Source organism: Salvelinus namaycush, chromosome 18 (assembly GCF_016432855.1).
Source record: "Salvelinus namaycush isolate Seneca chromosome 18, SaNama_1.0, whole genome shotgun sequence".
Taxonomy (NCBI): domain Eukaryota; kingdom Metazoa; phylum Chordata; class Actinopteri; order Salmoniformes; family Salmonidae; genus Salvelinus; species Salvelinus namaycush.
Genome location: NC_052324.1, coordinates 29,427,279 through 29,451,855, shown reverse-complemented (window position 1 = coordinate 29,451,855; position 24,577 = coordinate 29,427,279). Strand labels below are relative to the sequence as shown.

Here is a 24,577-nt window from a genome sequence, read left to right as displayed (position 1 = left end):
GTTGTTACCGTACTTATAATAAGTTGGGGGGTTGGCCCTGTGCTCCATGCGCAATGGATCAATGTAGCCTCTGACATTTACTTCTGAGGTTTTGGACTGCTGCACTCTCTATATAACCACTGTGGTTATCATTTGACCCTGCTGGTCATCTATGAACGTTTGAACGACTTGAAGAATGATCTGGCCTTAATGGCCATGTACTCTTATCTTCACCCGGCACAGCCAGAATAGGACTGGCCGTCCCTAAGAGCCTAGTTCCTATCATGGTTTCTTCCTAGGTTCCTGCCTTTCTAATGAGTTTTTCCTAGCCACCGTGCTTTTCCATTGCTTGTTCTTTGGGGTTGATTGTGTGTCAGTCGTCTTTAGCGGTGTCCGTTTTGTAGTAGGAGGCAGTGCAACAGCTCCAGGCTAACTTGGAAGAGGATAAGTGTAAATCTGTCACTTTATCATCCCCATCATTTACATTAAGTTTGAGTCATTAAACAGACGCTCTTATCCAGAGCAACTTACTGTTAGTGCATTCATCTTCAGACAGCTAGGTGAGACAACCACATCACAGTCTTAGTAGTACATTTTCCCTCAATAAAGAAGTTATCAGCAATGCCAGTGCTAGTGAGAAAGACAAGGTTGTTGTTGTTTTTGTGTGTGTGTGGGGAGAATTAAGACTGAGATGTCTTATTTAAGATCACTTCAACACCTTAGCATTGTCGTCTCTCCTGAGTGACTTCGTTTTTGTGAATGATGTCTGCGTGATCTTTGGCATGGGATGGCACTAGGAGGGGGGGATTGTGGGAGCTGGAGTTAATGAAAGGTAAACAGGAGGGCTGCTCTGAGGTGCGCCAAAGAACACAGAGCTATTCTACAGGATATTATCTTCATTCCCCTGACTTACCTTGATACGTATGACGATGGACCAGATGAACAGATTTTGAAACCCCAAAAAAGGTTAGGTTTGACTGGGAATTCTAGTTTGTTACTATATTGCATGCCTGCCAGTGCCCTCTGTGTACTGTAGTCCACGTTTGTATGAAATCATACATTGTTGAGATGAGTATGATGCATGTTGACACAATATACAGAAACTCATGTTGATTATGTACACTCTTTAGAAAAAGGGTTCCTAAAGGGTTCTTCCTGGAACCAAAAGGGTACTACCTGGAGCCACATTTTTTTATTCAAATGGTTTTCCGTTGGGGACAGCCGAAGAACCCTTTTAGTTTCCAGATATCACATTTTTTTTCAAAGAGTGTATACATTGTGTTAACGCTGCCACTGTATAGATAATCTTTTGTCAGTTACTGTAAGTTGTCAACTGTATTTATTTGAAATCTTTTCAGGATCAAATCTCTTGAGATGCACCATCTTGAGTTTCCAAATGAAAAAAACAAATGGAAAAAACAAACAAACAATACTTAGAAACAAGAATAATATGGCAACTACTGTCTAATAATAATAATTTAAAACAAATACTTAGATTAAACAAAAAGTTGTCTTACTACTAATAGGCCTACAACTAATAAAAACTACTGCTACAACTACTGCTACAACTAATACAACTAAGTACCTATAATATATACATACAGTATATATTTAAAAATATCTCCACATGGTGATGTTTCTAATTGTTAAACACAAAAAGTTTGTTCTTAACATTTGAAACAGGTATTTCTTAAATTCACTGTGTGACTTTAATGCCCTGATTTCTATAGGTAAATGATTCCAGTCAGTTGGGTCTTTGTATTTGAAAGATCTTTCTCTAACCTCATGATGTACCCATGGAATTTGGAATTGCTGCCGTTGTCGAAAGGAGTAGTGCGAGTCTTGTATATTTAGGTTTTCCTTAATACACTATATATACAAAAGTATGTGGACAGCCCTTCAAATGAGTGGATTCAGCTATTTTATACTGTTGCTGACAGGTATATATAATCGAGCACACAGCCATGCAATCTCCATAGTCAACCATTGGCAGTAGAATTGCCTTATTGAAGAGCTCAGTGACTTTCAATGTGGCACTGTCATAGGGTGCCACCTTTCCAACAAGTCAGTTCGTCAAATTTCTGCCCTGCTAGAGCTGCCCCGGAAGTGGTAGGCCACACAAGCTTACAGAACGGGACCGTATCGTGTAAAAATTGTCTGTCCTCGGTTGCAACACTCACTACCGAGTTCCAAACTGCCTATGGAAGCATAACTGTTTGTCGGGAGCTTCATAAAATGGATTCCCATGGCCGAGTAGCCGCACACAAGCTTAAGATCACCATGCGGAATGCCAAGCGTCGGCTGGAGTGGTGTAAAGCTCGCCGCCATTGGACTCTGGAGCAGTGGAAAAGCGTTCTCTGGAGTGATGAATCACGCTTCACCATCTGGAAGTCAGACAGACAAATCTGGATTTGGCGGATGCCAGGAGAACGCTACCTGCCCCAATGCATAGTGCCAACTGTAAAGTTTGGTGGAGGAGGAATAATGGTCTGGGGCTGTTTTTCATGGTTTGGGCTCGGCCTCTTAGTTCCAGTGAAGGGAAACCTTGTATTTATTAGAATGATTATTATTTCTTTTTTTACCCCTTTTTCGTGGTATCCTTATGGTAGTTACAGTCTTGTCTCATCGCTTCAACTCCCGTACGGACTCAGGAGAGGTGAAGGTCAAGAGTTGTGCGTCCTCCAAAACATGACCCAACAAAGTCGCACTGCTTCTTGACACAATGCCCACTTAACCCAGCCACACCAATGTATCAGAGGAAACACTGTACACCTGCATGCACCCGGGCTGCCACAGGAGTCACTAGAGCGTGATGGGACAAGGACATCCTTGCCGGCCAAACCCTCCCTAACCCGGACGACGCTGGGCCAATTGCGCGCCGCCCCAAGGGTCTCTCGGTTGCGGACAGGTGCAACAGAGCCTGAACTCGAACCAGGAACTCTGGTGGCACAGCTAGCGCTGCGATGCAGTGCCTTTGACCACTGCACCACTCGGGAGGCCCGTGAAGGGAAATCTTAATGCTACAGCATACAATGACATTCTAGATGATTCTGTGCTTCCAACTTTGTGGCAACAGTTTGGGGAAGGCCCTTTCCTGTTTCAGCATGACAATGCCCCTGTGCACAAAGCGAGGTCCATATAGAAATGGTTTGTTGAGATCGGTGTGGAAGAACTTAACTGGCCTGCACAGAACCCTGACCTCAACTCCATCGAATACATTTGGGATGAATTGGCCTAATCACTTAACATCAGTGCCCGACCTCATTAATGCACTTGTGGCTGAATGAAAGCAAGTCCCCGCAGCAATGTTTCAACATCTACTGGAAAGCCTTCCCAGAAGAGTGGAGGCTTTTATAGCAGCAAAGGGGGGACCAACTACATATTAATGCCGATGATTTTGGAATGAGATGTTCGACGAGCAGGTGTCCACATACTTTTGGTCACGTTGTGTATTAATAGGTGTAACAGTTTAACTTTAGTACGTCCCCTCGCCCCGACACGGGCGCGAACCAGGGACCCTCTGCACACATCAACAACTGACACCCACGAAGCGTCGTTACCCATCGCTCCACAAAAGCCGCGGCCCTTGCAGAGCAAGGTGCAACATTACTTCTAGGTATCAGAGCAAGTGACGTAACTGATTGAAACGCTAGTAGCGCGTACCCGCTAACTAGCTAGCCATTTCACATCCGTTACACTCACCCCCCTTTCAACCTCCTCATTTTCCGCAGCAACCAGTGATCCGGGTCAACAGCATCAATGTAACAGTATAACTTTAGTACGTCCCCTCGCCCCGACCTCGGGCGCGAACCAGGGACCCTCTGCACACATCAACAACGGTCGCCCACGAAGCATCGTTACCCATCGCTCCACAAAAGCCGCGGCCCTTGCAGAGCAAGGGGCAACACTACTTAAGTCTCAGTGCAAGTGACGTAACTGATTGAAATGCTACTAGCGCGTACCCGCTAACTAGCTAGCCATTTCACATCCGTTACATAGGGACATTTCAGTTGATACATTTAAAAAGACATTGGTACCAATGCAGTTGTCTTCTGTTTGGTAGTGTCACTCGGCCAATCCTTCACTGCTGGGGGGTTTAACATGTTTGCTGGAAGTGAGAGGGATAAAGAGCAGTACAAATACTGACACACTAAAGCAGTGCGAGATCTCTTTCTGTGGAGGCAAAACAGAGAACACAGTCAGATAAACTATTTTTTTGAGTATGAATGTTTCTCCTCGCTCAGGCCCTTCCAAAGCGGGATTATGACGTGTGCTTTGTTAATCTTCAAAATGAAAGTTTTACTTCTCAAACTTTCCTCTCCTCAGATTATACAAGGACTCAATGAGGGTCAAGTTTATATTACAATATTACTGCTGTTCATATCTTTGCCTTGAGCAGAAGCCATTAGAGAATTCTCCGGGGAGGTGGGTATAGGATAATGGAGAATATAGATCTGACATGTGACTATCAGCAGAAATGCCAATTAGAAATGCATCAACGGACAGCTACAGTCAGTTGGGAATTCACTGGAAGGCCTTACAGCCATGTTGTTACGAGAAGATCAGAACAGGTTGTCAAACTGATGGAGAGTGGTCTATGAACCTCCCTGTGTGTGTGTGTGTGTGTGTGTGTGTGTGTGTGTGTGTGTGTGTGTGTGTGTGTGTGTGTGTGTGTGTGTGTGTGTGTGTGTGTGTGTGTGTGTGTGTGTGTGTGTGTGTGTGATGTGCAGATTGACTCATAAATGAAGGGCGGGTTGAATAAAGAGAAAACAATACTTAAAAAACAACATTTAATACATTTATCATTCTTGTGCACTTTATATCTATAGGCTACATTTAGGTTTTTCATTGGTGTAGGCTATCTGACATTAGTGTGTAAGTCTTAGGTTTAGGGCCTAACCAAATAGCCTACAGGCCAATCGCCACATGCTTTTGGGAATGGGCAGAAAAAGTTAACGTCGGTCCACAGAGGTAAAACGAGCCATGTAGGAGTTTAATTCTAGAAGAGAAAAGCTGTGAAATGGAGAGTTGCAAAGAAAAAGAAAAGTCATGTTTGGGAAAGATTTGGTGAAGTGGTAGAAGAGCATGATAGCAGTGCCTGCTGTGTTATGTGTGATGATTGTGAGACGCTATATAAATTCAACAGTCACAAGACGGGGACTTCAAGTAGGCCTATGGTGCAGCAAGGACTCTGTAGCCTACTGTTCAGATGGGTTAACTTGAAACTGAAATCTAGACACTGACTGCAGGTCTATAACCTCTCACATTGCCTTTAATATTAACTCCTGCAGAATTAAGGATTTCTTGCACTAAAATGATACACCAAATGTAGGCGAAAGTTTGACTCTGGAAGAGGAGCGGAGAGATATCAAAAAAATGTTGTGCACAAATTTGTTTACATCCCTGTTAGGGAGCATTTCTCCTTTGCCAAGATAATCCATCCACCTGAAAGGTATGGCATATCAAGAAGCTGATTAAACAGCATGATCATTATATTCAGTGCATTCGGAAAGTATTCAGACCTCTTGACTTTTTCCACATTTTGTTATGTTACAGCCTTATTTTAAAATGTATTTAAAAAAGGAAGAAATCCTCAGCCTAATCTCTCCTATCTCTGGTAATCTTTGTCTTCCTTTTATTCTCTATTTCTTCCTCATTCACTTTCTTTCTTATTTCTCTTCTGTCTCTGTGTTCCGTTTTTGTAAAGTGGTGAGGAGAGACAGAGATACGCTCACCTGATACGCTCACCTGATAAACAGAGAAACGGGATTTGTTGCATTTAGCCAGATTTAACACAATAAAGTAATTTGGGCTTGAGCCTGCTGTAGGACATACCTTCTCAGAGAGTGTACCCACTCAAACACCTTTATGTGTTTATGTCACTGTTTAGCAGTCTAATGGGTCTATATACAGTACGTTCCACGGTTGTTATTGTGCAGCCCTCCCTGTATTAGATGAATTATTCACCGTTGTAATGGCTCTATATTTGTGGTTGTATATTGTGCCTCAGTGCACATGTCCTCTCCCTCTGCCACTTAGCTGTCTATCTGTCAGAGCCTCTCCCCTGCAGAGGATGCTCCTCTCTAATGAATGAAGTCAAGCCATTTAGAGAGCCTTTTAATGGCACATAAAGCCCTGCTGCTGGGCTCTGATTAATCAGAGAAAGTGTTGGGCTGAGCACAGAGGCCAGGCCATACTCATTCCTCAGTCCTGTTCTCCATTCATCACTGCTTTGCACTCAGTTATAGCCTGATCCCTTTCTCTAAATGTGTGTTCCAAATGGCACTCTATTCCCTATATAGTACACTACTATTGGCCAGGGCTCATAGGGATATGAGAACAAAATTGAGCAAATTTAGGATAACATTTTGCAAAGAAATGTACGCCCCATTTTCGTGTTTTTGTCTGCCAGATACATTTTGACTTGATTCCTTATGCACTTAAAAACAGTGAGCCCTGGTCTTAACTCATGTTCACGCTCTCATTCTTACTACTCTCGGCGAGAAATTACTACTAACGTGGAAATATGAATTCCAATGTTTTCTTCTGAAGGTCTCCGGAATTTCTGGCTCTGTATTTGTATTTCTAGTGTGTATTTGGGAGAAAGGCAGCCTACTTTTTCCTGCTGCTTGTTCCAGTCTGGGTTTGTGTTAATTTGCTTAAGGAGGGCACAGCAGGGGTGCTTGGCTAGTCTGGGTGCTTGGCTAGTGTGGGTGCTTGGCTAGTCTGGGTGCTTGGCTATTCTGGGTGCTTGGCTAGTCTGGGTGCTTGGCTAGTCTGGGTGCTTGTTCAGTCAGATCATCACTATTTGAATGTGAATGTTTCCAGACCTCAGGAGGATTAATTGTGGGGCTCACCCACTAACCCCCTCCTTCAGACCCCTGTCTACCTTCTCTTCTTCTATCTTCTCTTTCTTCTATTCCTCTCTCTTCTCTTCTATCTTCTCTTTCTTCTATTCCTCTCTCTTCTCTTCTATCTTCTCTTTCTTCTATTCCTCTACCTTCTCTTCTATCTTCTCTTTCTTCTATTCCTCTATCTTCTCTTCCTCTAACCCCCCCCCCCCCCCCCCCCAACCCCATCTCCTTATCAGAACATTTAATCTCTTGTTGCTAATCTGTAGGATATCATCTGTCACTATTCCATTTCCCACACCGCTGTACTCCAGCTGTGGTACTGGGATCTCTCTGTCTCTCTTTTGTTTGTATTTCTCTCCCTGTGTTTCTATCTCTCCATCCCTTTCTTTCTTTGTTTCTTACTCTCTCTCCATCTCTAGATCTAATTCCTCTTACAGCATTGCTGTTTGAGATGGTTTAGGTTACCATACGATGCATCCCTGACCCTGTGGCCACTTGTTCTCTCTGTTTCTCTGTCCACCACCAGTCAGCGCTGTCTGCTCTACTACTTCCAATCAGCTAATTTCCTGGTCAGGGTCAAAGGTTATCTGCAAATCTGCAAGGCTGTTTGACACTTAGACCCGGTACTGATATTGAGCATATCTTATGGATAATGATGTGTTTTATTACAGGTCCTGATGCACTATCAGGAACATAATGACTTTTGGTCCATTTACATTTCATCTTTAATGGCAGAATCAAGTGCCAAAGTCATTGTCTGTTTTGATTTGTAACTCCGGTTGTGTTCATGGTGGCAGTAAAATAATTAGTAGCGATCTGCTGGCCTTATATGCTGATGCTGTAAAGTAGGTTAACTTCAGACAGGCTCCTCCTCTCCTCTCCGTGACAAAGGGAAAATGGAGAATCAGCATCATTTCACCTCCCTGACTTAATTAAGCTACAGCTAGCCTGGCCCTGGCTGCTGAGCCTCCTGCTGTACTAATACTTTAGACTCAGAGGAAGCTATGTTACCAAAATATGAATATAATTAGATGTGACTGAAGACAAAACTACTTGAATTTGAAGTGGAAGGAGGTCAAGTACACACAAACTCTCTCACACACACACACACATACTCATACACACACATACACACACATAAAGATGAAAAAAACACTTGATCCTGTTTCAATCATGATTCATCGCAATTAATGAAAGTGGTGATCGTTGACTTCACAGGTTGGTCAAGGTAGATTGACAGTGAAACTGCTGTGGTATTCAAAGAGAAAGAACATGTATTTCAGTTTATCTTCAATGGGCTAATTTCAAGAGCAAGGGCAAATGCTACCGAAAATAGAAAATATGATTTCTTATGATCGGGCATAGACTCACTGTATGTATGATTGAAAACGATTTGAAATATCTATAATGTATTCACAGATCAGGTAGTCATTTTAGAGAGAGAGAGAGCGAGAGAGCGAGAGAGAGACAGAGAGAGAGACAGAGACAGAGACAGAGAGACAGAGAGACAGAGAGACAGAGAGACAGAGAGACAGAGAGACAGAGAGACAGAGAGAGACAGAGAGAGACAGAGAGAGACAGAGAGAGACAGAGAGAGACAGAGAGAGACAGAGAGAGACAGAGAGAGACAGAGATAGAGAGACAGAGAGAGAGACAGAGAGAGACAGAGAGAGACAGAGAGAGAGACAGAGAGAGACAGAGAGAGACAGAGAGAGACAGAGAGAGACAGAGAGACAGAGAGAGAGAGACAGAGACAGAGAACCTCTCCTGATCTTCTCTATCCTTTCTTTTTATCACTTCTTTGCTCTTCTCCACTACCTACCCCCCTCTCTCTATCTTTCCTTTCTTTGGTTCTCCTCCTCCTCCACTCCCAGAGGAATGAAGAGTCACAGCGTATTATTGATTACCCAGCACATTTCACAGGTTGACAATGTGTGTAAGAGGGAGTGTGTTCAAAGGGGACATGACAAGAGAGAGTGAGTGATACTGTACAGACACACTGACTGAGTGAGTGATACTGTACAGACACACTGACTGACTGAGTGAGTGCTACTGTACAGACAGACAGAGAGAGAGTGAGTGATACTGTACAGACTGACTGACTGACTGAGTGAGTGATACTGTACAGACAGACTGACTGACTGAGTGATACTGTACAGACACACTGACTGAGTGAGTGATACTGTACAGACACACTGACTGACTGAGTGAGTGCTACTGTACAGACAGACAGAGAGAGAGTGAGTGATACTGTACAGACTGACTGAGTGATACTGTACAGACAGACTGACTGACTGAGTGATACTGTACAGACACACTGACTGACTGAGTGAGTGATACTGTACAGACACACTGACTGACTGAGTGAGTGATACTGTACAGACAGACAAAGAGAGAGTGAGTGATACTGTACAGGCAGACAGACAGACTGAGTGAGTGAGTGATACTGTACAGACAGACAGAGAGAGTGAGTAATACTGTACAGACAGACTGACTGACTGAGTGAGTGATGCTGTACAGACAGACAGACTGACTGAGTGAGTGATACTGTACAGACAGACAGAGAGAGAGTGAGTGATACTGTACAGACAGACTGACTGACTGAGTGAGTGAGTGATACTGTACAGAAAGGAGACCAACAGACAAACAGACAGAAAGGCAGAGAGAGTGATACTATACACACAGTGCCAGACAGAGAGATAGAGATACTAGACAAGGAAAAAAAGACAGTGATATTGTACAGACAGACAGACACAGAGAGAGTGATATTGTACAGACAGACAGACACAGAGAGAGTGATATTGTACAGACAGACAAACAGAGAGAGAGAGAGAGAGAGAGTCAGTCCCAAGATGAAGAGGAAGGGAACGCAGCTCTAAGAACCGGCGTGGAAGGTGTCAAGAGTTTTGCCAAGCCGCTCATTGTTCCGTTAACCTTGTCCTTGTGAAATGCTCTGTCTTCTCTGTGGTTAAACACCACACCCCCACCCGCAGCCACCGTGTTACATCCCTTCATTACACACAAGAAAAACAAGAGAGATGGAGAGTCGGAGAGAGACCGAGGTAAAGAGAGAGAGAGTGAGGGAAAGAGGGAGAGAGAGAGTCAGGTGCGTGGAGCCTGGAGAGGTGTGCAGTCCATCATCTTCAGACAGGTAGACGAGTGTCGTCTGGAGGTTTATTTTTATCTCAGTCTGAGACTTAAGTCTGGACTGAGGAGCGGCTACGCTGCGTGGCTGGGTCCGCTGAGGGGCCTCTGGGAACAGACAAAGGATGCGTCCCAAATGGCATCCTATGACCATTATAGTGCACTACTTTTAACCAGGGCCTACAGGGCTCTGGTCAAAAGTAGTGCATTATTAAGGAAATGGGGTGCCATTTGGGACGTAGACAGACAGTGAGCTGCTGCTCTTTCAAACTATCCTACCTTCACCACCTGTCTTTAGTTTCAATAAAAGTACATATTTTGCATAGTGGTGCTCGTTGTGTAGTTTTGGCCACATCAAAGAAAAATGCAACCATTTGCACAATCATCCTAAAATCTCATAAGAATTTTTATTTTATTTTAAATATGCTATTATATTCGGTTATGTCATGTAGAATACTATCATTGTGTTCTTGCAGACATTGATTCAAATTTGATCAAACTTTATTAAATGAGCACCATTCACCACAGTAGCCTGTTCTCTGAGCAGCCGAAACAGTGGAGCAGAGACTGCACATCCCGCACATGCGCAGAAACTTTGGACCTTTAGTTGTCGGGAAGAGGAAGTCAGATCCGCAGCCACTCTGATTAGTTCATTCTCTGGAGTGTTTTGGTGATGTAAAGTTCCGTTTGACTGCAGTACACTTCGGACACACCCACACACATCACCTCATTCATCTTATGTCCTCTATCCCTATACCATGGGTATTCAACTGTTACCCTACGAGGTCCGGAGCCTGCTGCTTTTCTGTTCTACCTGATAATTAATTGCACCAACCTGGTGTCTCAGGTCTAAATCAGTTCCTGATTGTACTGTTAAGAGACTGACTGATACTGCATTGATCCCTGACCTGATCATTGGATGTCTTGTGTCTGTGTATCGGGTAGACCGCCCGCACGTCGGCCAGCCCTCCAAGTTAGTTTGATCAACAAAGCAGCTCTAATTCATTCATCGATGAATGAATCAATTGTGAAAGGATTTTCCAGCGTAAGAAAAAGTCTGTTTTTTGGGGGGTATAGAGTGCCTGGTGTAAAACAGAGGCATTTACAGTGTGTTCCCTCGATGCCAACTCATCCCAGCATGCTGTTTGTTCTTCTACTGGCAGGCTGTTTTCAACTTTAACATTGGCTGTGTCTCATATGGCCCAAAGCTGTCATGGTTGAAATTGGACAGGAGAGGTCAAATTGTAGCATCCAGGCAGTGACGTAGCCTAGTGAGGCTACACTACTCTAGTCCAGTGATCATCCTACTAACATGATATCGTCCCTGTGTTTCTCTGTGCAGGTTAGCTCTCTATGTGTATGAGTACCTGCTGCACGTAGGGGCACAGAAGTCAGCACAGACCTTCCTCTCAGAGGTAAGTGTGTAGTGTGTGTGTGTATGTGTGTGTCCACTCTCCCAGAACAGGGCTGATTCTCCCTCCTATGCAGCTTCCTGTAAGGCAGGGCAGTGTGTGTGTGGTTAATTTAATTAGTGTGGAGCACAGTGCTGAGCTGGCAGAGCATGCAGGGCGGCAGGTGGTTCAGCATTTAGCCTCCATTTACTGGGATCAGCACAGAGAGTTACACCACCTAGCTGACAGCTTTACACTGGCATCTCTCTGTCTCTCTCTCTGTCTCTCTCTCTGTCTCTCTCTCTGTCTCTCTCTCTGTCTCTCTCTCTGTCTCTCTCTCTGTCTCTCTCTCTGTCTCTCTCTCTGTCTCTCTCTCTGTCTCTGTCTTTCTCTCTCTTTGTTAAGGTAAAGAGGTTTGGAAGTTGAAGCCAGTATATTTCTCTAAATCACTGTAAATTAAAATGCAAAAGAAAGAAAGAAAAGGGATAGAGGATGCAGATGCATCAGCTGGCTCCACTCTCCCACTTCCTCCCCCCTCACATGCACGCACGCACACACACCCTTTCCTCTCTGGCATCCATGTCATATCACTCTGTCTGTCTTCCGGAGATGAGGGAGATGAAAGGAGAGGGTTTGAGTGTGGGAACTGAGAGCATTAGTTGAGAGAGGGATGTATATAAACACAGCCGTCCCTCCTTCCCCCACTACCATAGTTCCTACTGAAGTAGAGGGGAGGAGAGGAACATGGCTTTAAAGACAGGTTATCCACACAGAGCTGTGTTTACCACACACATCTGTTGACGCCTCCAGGCTGAGATGTTAACTAGTTCCCAAGTAGAACCCTATTCCCTATTTAGTGCACTACTTTTGACCAGTGAATAGGGTGCTATTTGGCATGCAATCCCTGAGACCCAACCCATCCTCAGGGCCAAATCCAAACCGCTTCTCCTGGTGCTGCAGAAAGATGGGTTAACATGCCTGATGGTGTTCACTGTTGATAAAACATTGACTATGATGAACTCTGATCAGGCTGCAGTCATGTAAACCTTCTAATGCCGAGTGATATCACTCTCAGAGCCAGCCTTAACAATACCCTGCCAGTTGCCCCATTGTGTACAGTTTCCTCAGACAGCCACTCTCCACCGTCGCTCAGTCACATGGTTTTACTGTGTGTGTTCATGCTTGTGTATGTTTGTGTGTGTGTGTGTCAGAGGAGGCTGGTGGGAGGAGCTATTGGAGGACGGGCTCATTGTAATGGCTGAAATGGAATAAATGTAATGAAGTCAAAAATGTGGGTTCCATATGTTTGATGTGTTTGATACCATTCCATTTATTTAATTCCAGACATTACAATGAGCCGGTCCTCCTATAGCTCCTACTACCAGCCTCCCCTGGTGTGTGTGTTGTGCATGTGTGAGTGACCATAAATCAGATTTAGCCCAGAGGATGATGTCAATGCTTGCGTTGACCTTGTGTTATGCTATGTTCTGAAAAAAGCGAGAGAGACCGAGTGAAAGGAAGAAAGGAAACATAGTGATGGGGCAAACACAGGGTTCACCTCTCCGGCTGGTGCATGTCCATATGGACAGTACCACAGACACACAATTAATAATGGACTCTGTGCTCTGTATGGTTTATAGTACACACACACACCTCAATTATGCAATTACAGTGATTGTCTCTGTGCTCCAGCACTTTGGATTTAAAATGATCCAATGACTATGAAGTTTAAGTGCAGACTGTCATCTTTCATTAGAAGGTATTTTTTAAATCTATCAGCACTTTTTGTACATAGTCCCTTCATTTCAGGGTACCAGAAGTATTGTGACAAATTCACTTATATGTGGATCAAAGTAGTCAAAAGTTTAGTATTTGATCCCATATTCCTAGAACGCAATGATTACATCAACCTTGTGACTCTACATTTGCTATTTGTTTTGGTTGTGTTTCAGATTATTTAGGTCCCAAAATGAATGGTAAATAATGTATTGTGTAATTTTAGAGTCACTTTTATTGTAAATAAGAATAGAATATGTTTCTAAACACTTCTACATTAATGTGGATGCTACCATGGTTACAGATAATCCTGAATGAATGGTGGATAATGGTGAGTGAGAAAGTTACAGAGGCACAAATATCATATGGCACCGGAGGGGATGGCTGATGTTTTAATCAATTGGGCTATTTTGTGTGTTTTTTTGCATTGTTTGTAACTTATTTTATACATAATGTTGACCCTACCATCTCTTATGACCAAAAAGAGCTTCAGGATATCAAAACAGCGATTAATTACCTCGAACTGGACAAAGATTTTTTCTTTAATGAGTCAGTCGTGAAGGATATAATGCTGCTCCCAGACAAGGCCCAAATCCATTCACATGAAGAAAATACAGAAGGATTAGGGTGCCTTGTGAGAATTCGTTGGCAAGTGGGTAACCCGCCTCTACCATCCATTCCATTACCCAACATGCAATCACTGGAGAATAAACTGGATGAACTCCGTTCGAGACTCTCATACCAACGGGACATTAAAAACTGTAATATCTTATGTCTCACCGAGTCCTGGATGAAGGACGACACGGATAGTATACAATTGGCTGGGTTTTCCATGCATAGGCTGTAACGGCAGTCTAGCTCTTCCTCCTCCTCAGACGAGGAGAGGCGAGAAGGATCTGAGGACCAATGTGCAGCGTGGTAATTTTCCATTATTTAATTAACACAAAACAAGACACTATACAAAATGACAAAACAAACTAACCGTCACAGTCCTAGCTGGTGCAGACAAAACACAAAGACAGGAAACAACCACCCACAATCCCCAACACAAAACAAGCCACCTATATATGATTCTCAATCAGGGACAACGATTGACAGCTGTCTCTGATTGAGAACCATATTAGGCTGGACACAGAAACAGACTAACTAGACACACAACATAGAATTCCCACCCAGCTCACGTCCTGACCAACACTAAACAAGCAAAACACATAAGAACTCTGGTCAGGACGTTACATAGGCAGGACAGAACAGCTACGTTTGATAAGACGAGGGGGGGGGGGTCTATTTGTCAATAACAGATACTGCGCAATGTCTAATATTAAAGAAGTCTCGAGGTATTGCTTGCCTGAGGTAGAGTACCTCATGATAAGCTGTAGACCACACTATCTACCAAGAGAGTTTTCATCTACATTTTTCGTAGCCATCTATTTACAACCACAAACCGACACTGGCCCTAAGACAGCATTCATTGAGCTGTATAAGGCCATAAGCAAACAAGAAAATGCTCATCCAGAAACGGCGCTCCTAGTGGCCAGGGACTTTAATGCAGGCAAACTTAAATCCGTTTTACCTTATTTCTACCAGCATGTTACATGTGCAACCAGAGGGGGAAAAAAACCTCTAAACCACCTTTACTCCACACACAGAGATGCGTACAAAGCTCTCCCTTGCCCTCCATTTGGCAAATTTGACCATAATTCTATCCTCCTGATTTCTGCTTACAAGCAAAAACTAAAGCAGGAAGTACCAGTGACTCGCTCAATATGGAAGTGGTCAGATGACGCGGATGCAACGCTACAGGACTGTTTTGCTAACACAGACTGGAATATTCATCCAAAGGCGAGTAGTCACCGGCTTCATCAATAAGTGCATCGGCGATGTCGTCCTCACAGTGACCGTATGTACATATCCCAACCAGAAGCCATGGATTACAGGCAACATCCGAACCGAGCTAAAGGCTAGAGCTTCCGCTTTCAAGGAGCGGGACACGAATCCGGACCCTTATAAGAAATCCCACTATGCCCTCAGATGAACCATCAAACAGGCAAAGCGTCAATACAGGACTAAGATTGAATCCTACTACACCGGCTCTGACACTCGTCGGGTGACTATTACGGACTACAAAGGGATTCCCAACCGTGAGCTGCCCACTGACTTGAGCCTACCAGACGGGCTAAATGCCTTTTATGCTCGCTTTGAGGCAAGCAACACTGAAGCATGCATGAGAGCACCAGCTGTTCTGGACAACTGTGTGATCATGCTCTCCGTAGCCGATATGAGCAAGACCTTTAAACAGGTCAACATTCACAAGGCCGCGGGGCCAGACGGATTACCAGGACATGTACTCAGGACGTGTACGCATGGACCAACTGGCAAGTGTCTTCACTGACATTTTCAACCTCTCCCTGACCAAGTCTATAATACCTACATGTTTCAAGCAGACCACCATAGTCCCTGTGCCCAAGAAAGTGAAGGTAACCTGCTTAAATGACTACCGCCCCATAGCACTCACATCAGTAGCCATGAAGTGCTTTGAAAGGCTGGTCATGGCTCATAACAACACCATCATCTTGGAAACCCTAGACCCACCCTAGACTCATACCGCCCCAACAATTCCACATATTATGCAATCTCAATCACACTCCACACTGCCCTTTCCCACCCGGACAAAAGGAACACCTATGTGAGAATGCTGTTCATTGACGACAGCTCAGCGTTCAACACCATAGTGCCACAAAGCTCATCACTAAGCTAAGGACCCTGGGAGTAAACACCTCCATCTGCAACTGGATCCTGGACTTCCTGACTGGCTGCCCCCAGGTGGTAAGAGTAGGCAACAATACACCTGCCACACTAATCCTCAACACGGTGGCACCTCAGGGGTGCGTGCTTAGCCCTCTCCTGTACTCCCTGTTCACCCACGACTGCGTGGCCAAGCACGACTCCAACACCATCATTAAGTTTGCTGATGACAAACCAGGCAAAATTAAACAGGCTTATTTTTATAATGAATATGAATTCGGAGGGTAGAAATGATTACATATTAAGGCATTAGACCTCTCACTAAAGGCTTCAGTCATACAAAAGTTATACTTAAATCCAAACGGGTTCTCTCACAAATTAATAACAATGTCTCACCCCATGCTCAATAATGGCCTTTTCCCCTTTATTCAGATTACAACCCCACACGTTCAGTTATTTGAAAAGGAAATCATCTCCCAAATATTGCTAGTTTATAAACAAGTTACAATTTCAATTTAATCCACCTGAAAAAACAGAACAAACAATACAACAAATATTGTGGTTAAACTCAAATATACTAATAGATAAAAAACGTTTTTATTTTTTATAAATTGGACTGGTGGAGTAATGTCACACATGCAGCTAAGAAAAATATATGGAAATGTCTACCCAAAATTACAACCAACTAATTGTGCATTTACCACAAAATTGGAAGAGGAAAGTACAAGAGGGAAAAAGTACAGTTTGCACTGTTCTGTGAAGGGAGTAGTACAAAGCGTTGTACGAGATCTTCAGTTTCTTGGCAATTTCTCGCATGGAATAGCCTTAATTTCTCAGAACAAGAATAGACTGACAAGTTCCAGAAGAAAGTTATTTGTTTCTGGCCATTTTGAGCCTGTAATCGAACCCACAAATGCTGATGCCCCAGATACTCAAGAAGGCCAGTTTTATTGCTTCTTTAATCAGAACAACAGTTTTCAGCTGTGCTAACATAATTGCAAAAGGGCTTTCTAATGATCAATTAGCCTTTTAAAATGCTAAACTTGGATTAGCTAACACAACGTGCCTTTGAAACACAGAAGTGATGGTTTCTGATAATGGGCCTCTGTACGCCTATGTAGGTATTCCATTAAAAAATCTGCCGCTTCCAGCTACAATAGTCATTTACAACATTAACAATGTCTATCTGATCAATTTGATGTTACTTTAATAGACAAAATGCCACGCCCTGACCATAGAGAGCTTTTTATTCTCTATCTTGGTTTAGTCGGGGTGTGACTAGGGTGGGTTATCTAGGTGAATATATATATCTATGTTGGCCTGGTATGGTTCCCAATCAGAGGCAGCTGTTTATCGTTGTTTCTGATTGGGGTTCATATTTAGGCAGCCATTTCCCCATTGTGCTTTGTGGGATCTTGACTATGTATAGTTGCTTCACGTTTCATTGTGCGATTTATTGTTTTCTTTGAGTTTCACTTCCAAATAAAGAGGATGGAACCATACCACGCTGCATCTTGGTCCACTCATTATAACGATGATCCCACCAACAACGGACCAAGCAGCGTGCCCCGGAGGAGCAGGGATCCTGGGCCTGGGAGGAAAGCCAGGAGTGGAGGATATCCTGGACGTGGGACGAGATTATGGCAGGAGACAGAAGCCTACCATGAGAGCAGGCGGAAGCAGCGAGGGAACAACAACGACAACACCGGGGTTCGCGGCCACGACGGAAGCCTGAGAGGCAGCCTAAAAAAAAAATTGGGGGGGGGGGGCACAGGGTTTGAACCAGAGCCAACTCCCCGTACTCACCGTGGGGAGCGTGTGACCGGTCAGGCACCATGTTTTGCGATGATACGCACTGTGTCTCCAGTGCGCATTCACAGCCCGGTGCGTTCTGTGCCAGCTCCTCGCACTTGTCGTGCTAAAGTGGGTATCTGTCCAGGACGGGTTGTGCCGGCTCAACGCTCCTGGTCTCCAGTACGCCTCCAGGGTCCAGTACATCATGCGCCGGTTCTACGCACTGTGTTCCCAGTGCGCCTTCACAGCCCAGTGCGTCCTGTGCCAGCTCCCCGCACTTGCCGTGCGAAGGTGGTCATTTGTCCAGGACGCGTTGTGCCAGCTCTACGCTCCAGACCTCCAGTGCGCCTCCACAGTCCAGTACGTCCCGTGCCTCCTCCCCGCACTCGCCCTGAGGTGCGTGTCACCAGCTTGTTGCCACCTGTACCGGCCCCACGCATCAGTCCTCCAGTGCGCCTCCACAGTTCAGTACGTCCTGTGCCTCCTCCCCGCACTCGCCCTGAGGTGCGTGTCACCAGCCCGGTGCCACCTGTACCAGCCCCACGCATCAGGCCTCCAGTGCGTCTCCCCAGTCCAGAGCTTCCGGCGACAGTTCCCAGTCCAGAGCTTCCGGCGACAGTTCCCAGTCCAGAGCTTCCGGCGACAGTTCCCAGTCCAGAGCTTCCGGCGACAGTTCCCAGTCCAGAGCTTCCGGCGACAGTTCCCAGTCCAGAGCTTCCGGCGACAGTTCTCAGTCCAGAGCTTCCGGCGACTGTTCCCAGTACAGAGCTTCCGGCGACTGTTCCCAGTCCAGAGCTTCCGGCGACAGTTCCCAGTCCAGAGCTTCCGGCGACGGTTCCGAGTCCAGAGCTTCCGGCGACGGTTCCGAGTCCAGAGCTTCCGGCGACGGTCCCCAGTCCGGAACCTCCGGCGACGGTCCACAGTCCGGAACCTCCGGCGACGGTCCACAGTCCGGAACCTCCGGCGACGGTCCACAGTCCGGAACCTCCGGCGACGGTCCACAGTCCGGAACCTCCGGCGACGGTCCGCAGTCCGGAACCTCCAACGACGGTCCGCAGTCCGGAACCTCCAACGACGGTCCGCAGTCCAGAGTCTCCAGCGACGGTCCGCAGTCCAGAGCCTCCATCGACGGTCTGCAGTCCAGAGCCTCCATCCACGGTCTGCAGTCCAGAGCCTCCATCCACGGTCTGCAGTCCAGAGCCTCCATCCACGGTCTGCAGTCCAGAGCCTCCAGCAACGGTCTGCAGTCCAGAGCCTCCAGCGATGGACGGTAGTCCAGAGCCTCCAGCGATGGACGGTAGTCCAGAGCCTCCAGCGATGGACGGTAGTCCAGAGCCTCCAGCGATGGACGGTAGTCCAGAGCCTCCAGCGATGGACGGTAGTCCAGAGCCTCCAGCGATGGACGGTAGTCCAGAGCCTCCAGCGACGGTCTGCAGTCCAGAGCCTCCTGCGAGGGTTCCCAGTCCGGAGCCTCCTGCGAGGGTTCCCAGTCTGGAGCCTCCGGCGACGATCCACGGTCCGGAGTCCCCGGCGACGATCTACGGTCCGGAGTCCCCGGCGACGATCTACGGTCCGGAGTCCCCGGCGACGATTCACGGTCCGGTTCCTTCACTTTGGGTGGAGTCTCCTCCTCGCTAAACATTGTATCTTCATTGCTAGGCAGGAAACTAAGTGATACGGGCAATAATCTGTTCCTTCTCCCTTAACATGATCTGACCTGACCTCGACCCCCTTCATCACTAATCCATGACTCTCTCCCCTTATCAATGCCTGCCACATATGATTGTTTTCCCTACACTCAGTACATTCCAAGCTTAATTGCACACACCATATACTGTACCTTTCTCCTACAGATAACCATTAACTTCTGGTGTAGACCCTCTAAACTATAGCACTCAATATTTCAATAAAATACCTGATAATTAACCCTATTTCAAGTTTAGGAGTTAGAACACCGAATCCATCAATATGTACAGTTGAAGTCGGAAGTTTACATACACTTAGGTTGGAGTCATTAAAACTCGTTTTTCAACCACTCCACAAATTTCTTGTAAACAAACTATAGTTTTGGCAAGTCAGTTAGGACATCTCCTTTGTGCATGACACAAGTAATTTTTCCAACAATTGTTCACAGACAGATTATTTCACTTATAATTCACTGTATCACAATTCCAGTGGGTCAGAAATTTACATACACTACGTTGACTGTGCCTTTAAACAGCTTGTCAAATTCCAGAAAATGACGTCATGGCTTTATAAGCTTCTGATAGGCTAATTAACATAATTTTAGTCAATTGGAGGTGTACCTGTGGATGTATTTCAAGGCCTACCTTCAAACTCAGTGCCTCTTTGCTTGACATCATGGAAAAATCCAAAAGAAATCAGCCAAGACCTCAGAAAAAAAATTGGAGACCTCCAGCAGTCTGGTTCATCTTTGGGAGCAATTTACAAACACCTGAAGGTACCACATTCATCTGTACAAACAATAGTACGCAAGTGTAAACACCATGGAAACACGCAGGCGTCACACCGCTCAGGAAGGAGACGCGTTCTGTCTCTTAGAGATGAACATACTTTGATGCGAGAAGTGCAAATCAATCCCAGAACAACAGCAAAGGACCTTGTGAAGTTGCTGGAGGAAATGGGTACAAAAGTATCTATATCCACAGAAACGAGTCCCATATCAACATAAGCTGAAAGGCCGCTCAGCAAGGAAGAAGCCACTGCTCCAAAACCGCCATAAAAAAGCCAGACTACGGTTTGCAACTGCACATGGGGACAAAGATCGTACTTTTTGGAGAAATGTCCTCTGGTCTGATGACACAAAAATAGAACTGTTTGGCCATAATGACCATCATTATGTTTGGAGGAAAAAGGAGGAGGCTTGCAAGCCGAAGAACACCATCCCAACCGTGAAGCACGGCGGTGGCAGCATCATGTTGTGAGGGTGCTTTGCTGCAGGAGGGTCTGGTGCGCTTCACAAAATAGATGACATCATGAGGTAAGAAAATTATGTGGATATATTGAAGCAACATCTGAAGACATCAGTCAGGAAGTTAAAGCTTGGTCGCAAATGGGTCTTCCAAATGGACATTGACCCCAAGCATACTTTCAAAGTTGTGACAAAATGGCTTAAGGACAAAAAAGTCAAGGTATTAGAGTGGCATCACAAAGCCCTGACTTCAATCATATAGAAAATTTGTGTGCAGAACTGAAAAAGTGTGTGCGAGCAAGGAGGCCTACAAACCTGACTCAGTTACACCAGCTCTGTCAGGAGGATTGGGCCAAAAGTCACCCAACTTATTGTGGGAAGCTTGTGGAAGGCTACCCGAAACGTTTCCCCCAAGTTAAACTATTTAAAAGCAATGCTACCAAATACTAATTGAGTGCATGTAAACTTCTGACCCACTGGGAATGTGATGAATGAAATAAAAGCTGAAATAAATAATTCTCTCTACTATTATTCTGGCATTTCACATTCTTAAAATAAAGTGGTCATCCTAACTGACCTAAGACAGGGAATTTTTACTAGGATTAAATGTCAGGAATTGTGAAAAACTGAGTTTAATGTATTTGGCTAAGGTGTAAACCTCTGACTTCAACTGTATATACAGTGGGGAGAACAAGTATTTGATACACTGCCAATTTTGCAGGTTTTCCTACTTACAAAGCATGTAGAGGTCTGTAATTTGTATCATAGGTACACTTCAACTGTGAGAGACGGAATCTAAAACAAAAATCCAGAAAATCACATTGTATGATTTTTAAGTAATTAATTTGCATTTTATTGCATGACATAAGTATTTGATCACCTACCAACCAGTAAGAATTCCGGCTCTCACAGACCTGTTAGTTTTTCTTTAAGAAGCCCTCCTGTTCTCCACTCATTACCTGTATTAACTGCACCTGTTTGAACTCGTTACCTGTATAAAAGACACCTGTCCACACACTCAATCAAACAGACTCCAACCTCTCTATGGCCAAGACCAAAGAACTGTGTAAGGACATCAGGGATAAAATTGTAGACCTGGACAAGGCTGGGATGGGCTACAGGACAATAGGCAAGCAGCTTGGTGAGAAGGCAACAACTGTTGGCGCAATTATTCGAAAATGGAAGAAGTTGAAGATGATGGTCAATCACCCTCGGTCTGGCGCTCCATGCAAGATCTCACCTCGTGGGGCATCAATGATCATGAGGAAGGTGAGGGATCAGCCCAGAACTACACGGCAGGACCTGGTCAATGACCTGAAGAGAGCTGGGACCACAGTCTCAAAGAAAACCATTAGTAACACACTACGCCGTCATGGATTAAAATCCTGCAGCGCACGCAAGGTCCCCCTGCTCAAGCCAGCGCATGTCCAGGCCCGTCTGAAGTTTGCCAATGACCATCTGGATTATCCAGAGGAGGAATGGGAGAAGGTCATGTGGTCTGATGAGACAAAAATAGAGCTTTTTGGTCTAAAGTCCACTCGCCGTGTTTAGAGGAAGAAGAAGGATGAGTACAACCCCAAGAACACCATCCCAACCGTGAAGCATGGAGGTGGAAACATCATTCTTTGGGGATGCTTTTCTGCAAAGGGGACAGGACGACTGCACCGTATTGAGGGGAGGATGGATGGGGCCATGTATCGCGAGATCTTGGCCAACAACCTCCTTCCCTCAGTAAGAGCATTGAAGATGGGTCGTGGCTGGGTCTTCCAGCATGACAACGACACACAGCCAAGGCAACTAAGGAGTGGCTCCGTAAGAAGCATCTCAAGGTCCTGGAGTGGCCTAGCCAGTCTCCAGACCTGAACCCAGTAGAACATCTTTGGAGGGAGCTGAAAGTCCGTATTGCCCAGCGACAGCCCCGAAACCTGAAGGATCTGGAGAAGGTCTGTATGGAGGAGTGGGCCAAAATCCCTGCTGCAGTGTGTGCAAACCTGGTCAAGAACTACAGGAAACGTATGATCTCTGTAATTGCAAACAAAGGTTTCTGTACCAAATATTAAGTTCTGCTTTTCTGATGTATCAAATACTTATGTCATGCAATAAAATGCTAATTAATTACTTAAAAATCATACAATGTGATTTTCTGGATTTTTGTTTTAGATTCCGTCTCACAGTTGAAGTGTACCTATGATAAAAATTACAGACCTCTACATGCTTTGTAAGTAGGAAAACCTGCAAAATTGGCAGTGTTTGAAATACTTGTTCTCCCCACTGTATATTTGAAAAAAATGTATATGGGGGATTGGAAGCGATGCAGACAATTACATTGATGGATGCTACAATCTATCTGCAATATTAAACCTGATCTACCCCCTTTACATTTTTTAAATGTTTAAATGATGACACAACGGTGGTAGGCCTGATCACCAACAACGTTGAGACAGCCTTTAGGGAGGACGTCAGAGACCTGGCAGTGTGGTTCCATGATAACAGCCTTTCCCTCAACGTGAGCAAGACAAAGGAGCTGATCGTGGACTACAGGAAAAGGAGGGTTGAACACGCCCCCATTCACATCAACGTGGTTGTAGTGAAGCGGGTCGAGAGTTTCAAGTTCCTTAGTGTCCACATCACCAACAAACTATCATGTTCCAAACACACCAAGAAAGTCATGAAGAGGGCACGACAATGCCTTCTCCCCCTCAGGAGACTGAAAATATTTGGCATGGGTCCCTAGATCCTCAAAGTTATACAGCTGCACCATTGAGAGCATCCTGACCAGTTGCATCACCGCCTGGTATGGCAACTGCTCGGCATCCGACCGAAAGGTGCTACAGAGGGTAGTGAGTACGGCTCAGTACATCACTGGGGCCAAGCTTACATTTACATTTTAGTCATTTAGCAGACGCTCTTATCCAGAGCGACTTACAGTAGAGTGCATACATTTTTATTACATTTGACATACTGAGACAAGGATATCCCTACCGGCCAAACCCTCCCTAACCCGGACGACGCTATGCCAATTGTGCGTCGCCCCACGGACCTCCCGGTTGCGGCCGGCTGCGACAGAGCCTGGGCGCGAACCCAGCCCAGCCTGGGCGCGAACCCAGAGACTCTGGTGGCGCAGCTAGCACTGCGAGGCAGTGCCCTAGACCACTGCGCCACCCGGGAGATCTAGAGCTTCCTGCCATCCAGGACCTATATACTAGGCGGTGTCAGAGGAAGGCCCAACAAATTGTCAAAGACTCCAGTCACCCAAGTCATGGACTGTTTTCTCTGCTACCGCACGGCAAGCTTTACCAGAGCTCCAAGTCTAGGTTCAAAAGGCTCCTTAACAGCTTCTACCCCCAAGCCATAAGACTGCTGAACAATTAATCAAATGGCCACCCGGACTGTTTGCATTGACACCACTCCCCCCCTTTGTTTTTACACTGCTGCTACTCGCTGTTTATTATCCATGCATAGTCACTTACCCTTTCCTACATGTACAAATGACCTCCACTAACATGTACCCCTACACATTGACCCGGTACCGGTACCCCCTGTATATAGCCTCATTATCTTTATTTATTTAAAAATCACTGACAGCTGGAGACTTATTTCTCCCTCTCTAACGTTAAGCATCAGCTGTCAGAGCAGCTTACCGATCACTGTACCTCATCCCCATATCGTTTTTTTTGTTGTTGCTATTTTGCACCCCAGTATTTCTACTTGCACATCATCATCTGCACATCTATCACTCCAGTGTTAATGCTAAATTGTAATTATTTCGCCTCTATGGCCTATTTATTGCCTTACCTCCCTAATCTTACTACATTTGCACACACTGTACATATACCTTTTCTATTGTGTTATGTTTGTTTATCCCATGTGTAACTCTGTGTTGTTTTTGTCGCACTGCTTTGCTTTATCTTTTTCACGTCCTGATCTGTTTCACCTGTCCTTGTGATTGTCTCCACCCCCTC

The 24,577-nt window shown here is 45.3% G+C and overlaps 1 protein-coding gene across 1 annotated transcript in view; it reads left to right on the top strand.

Moving 5' to 3' along the window:
- LOC120063338 (single-stranded DNA-binding protein 2) overlaps window positions 1-24,577 on the top strand; it is a 115,913-nt gene that overhangs the window by 24,693 nt on the left and 66,643 nt on the right. Inside the window, exon 2 of the mRNA XM_039013663.1 lies at window positions 11,320-11,392. Within this exon, the coding sequence (XP_038869591.1) occupies window positions 11,320-11,392 (73 nt within the window). The remainder of the gene's footprint in view (window positions 1-11,319; window positions 11,393-24,577) is intronic.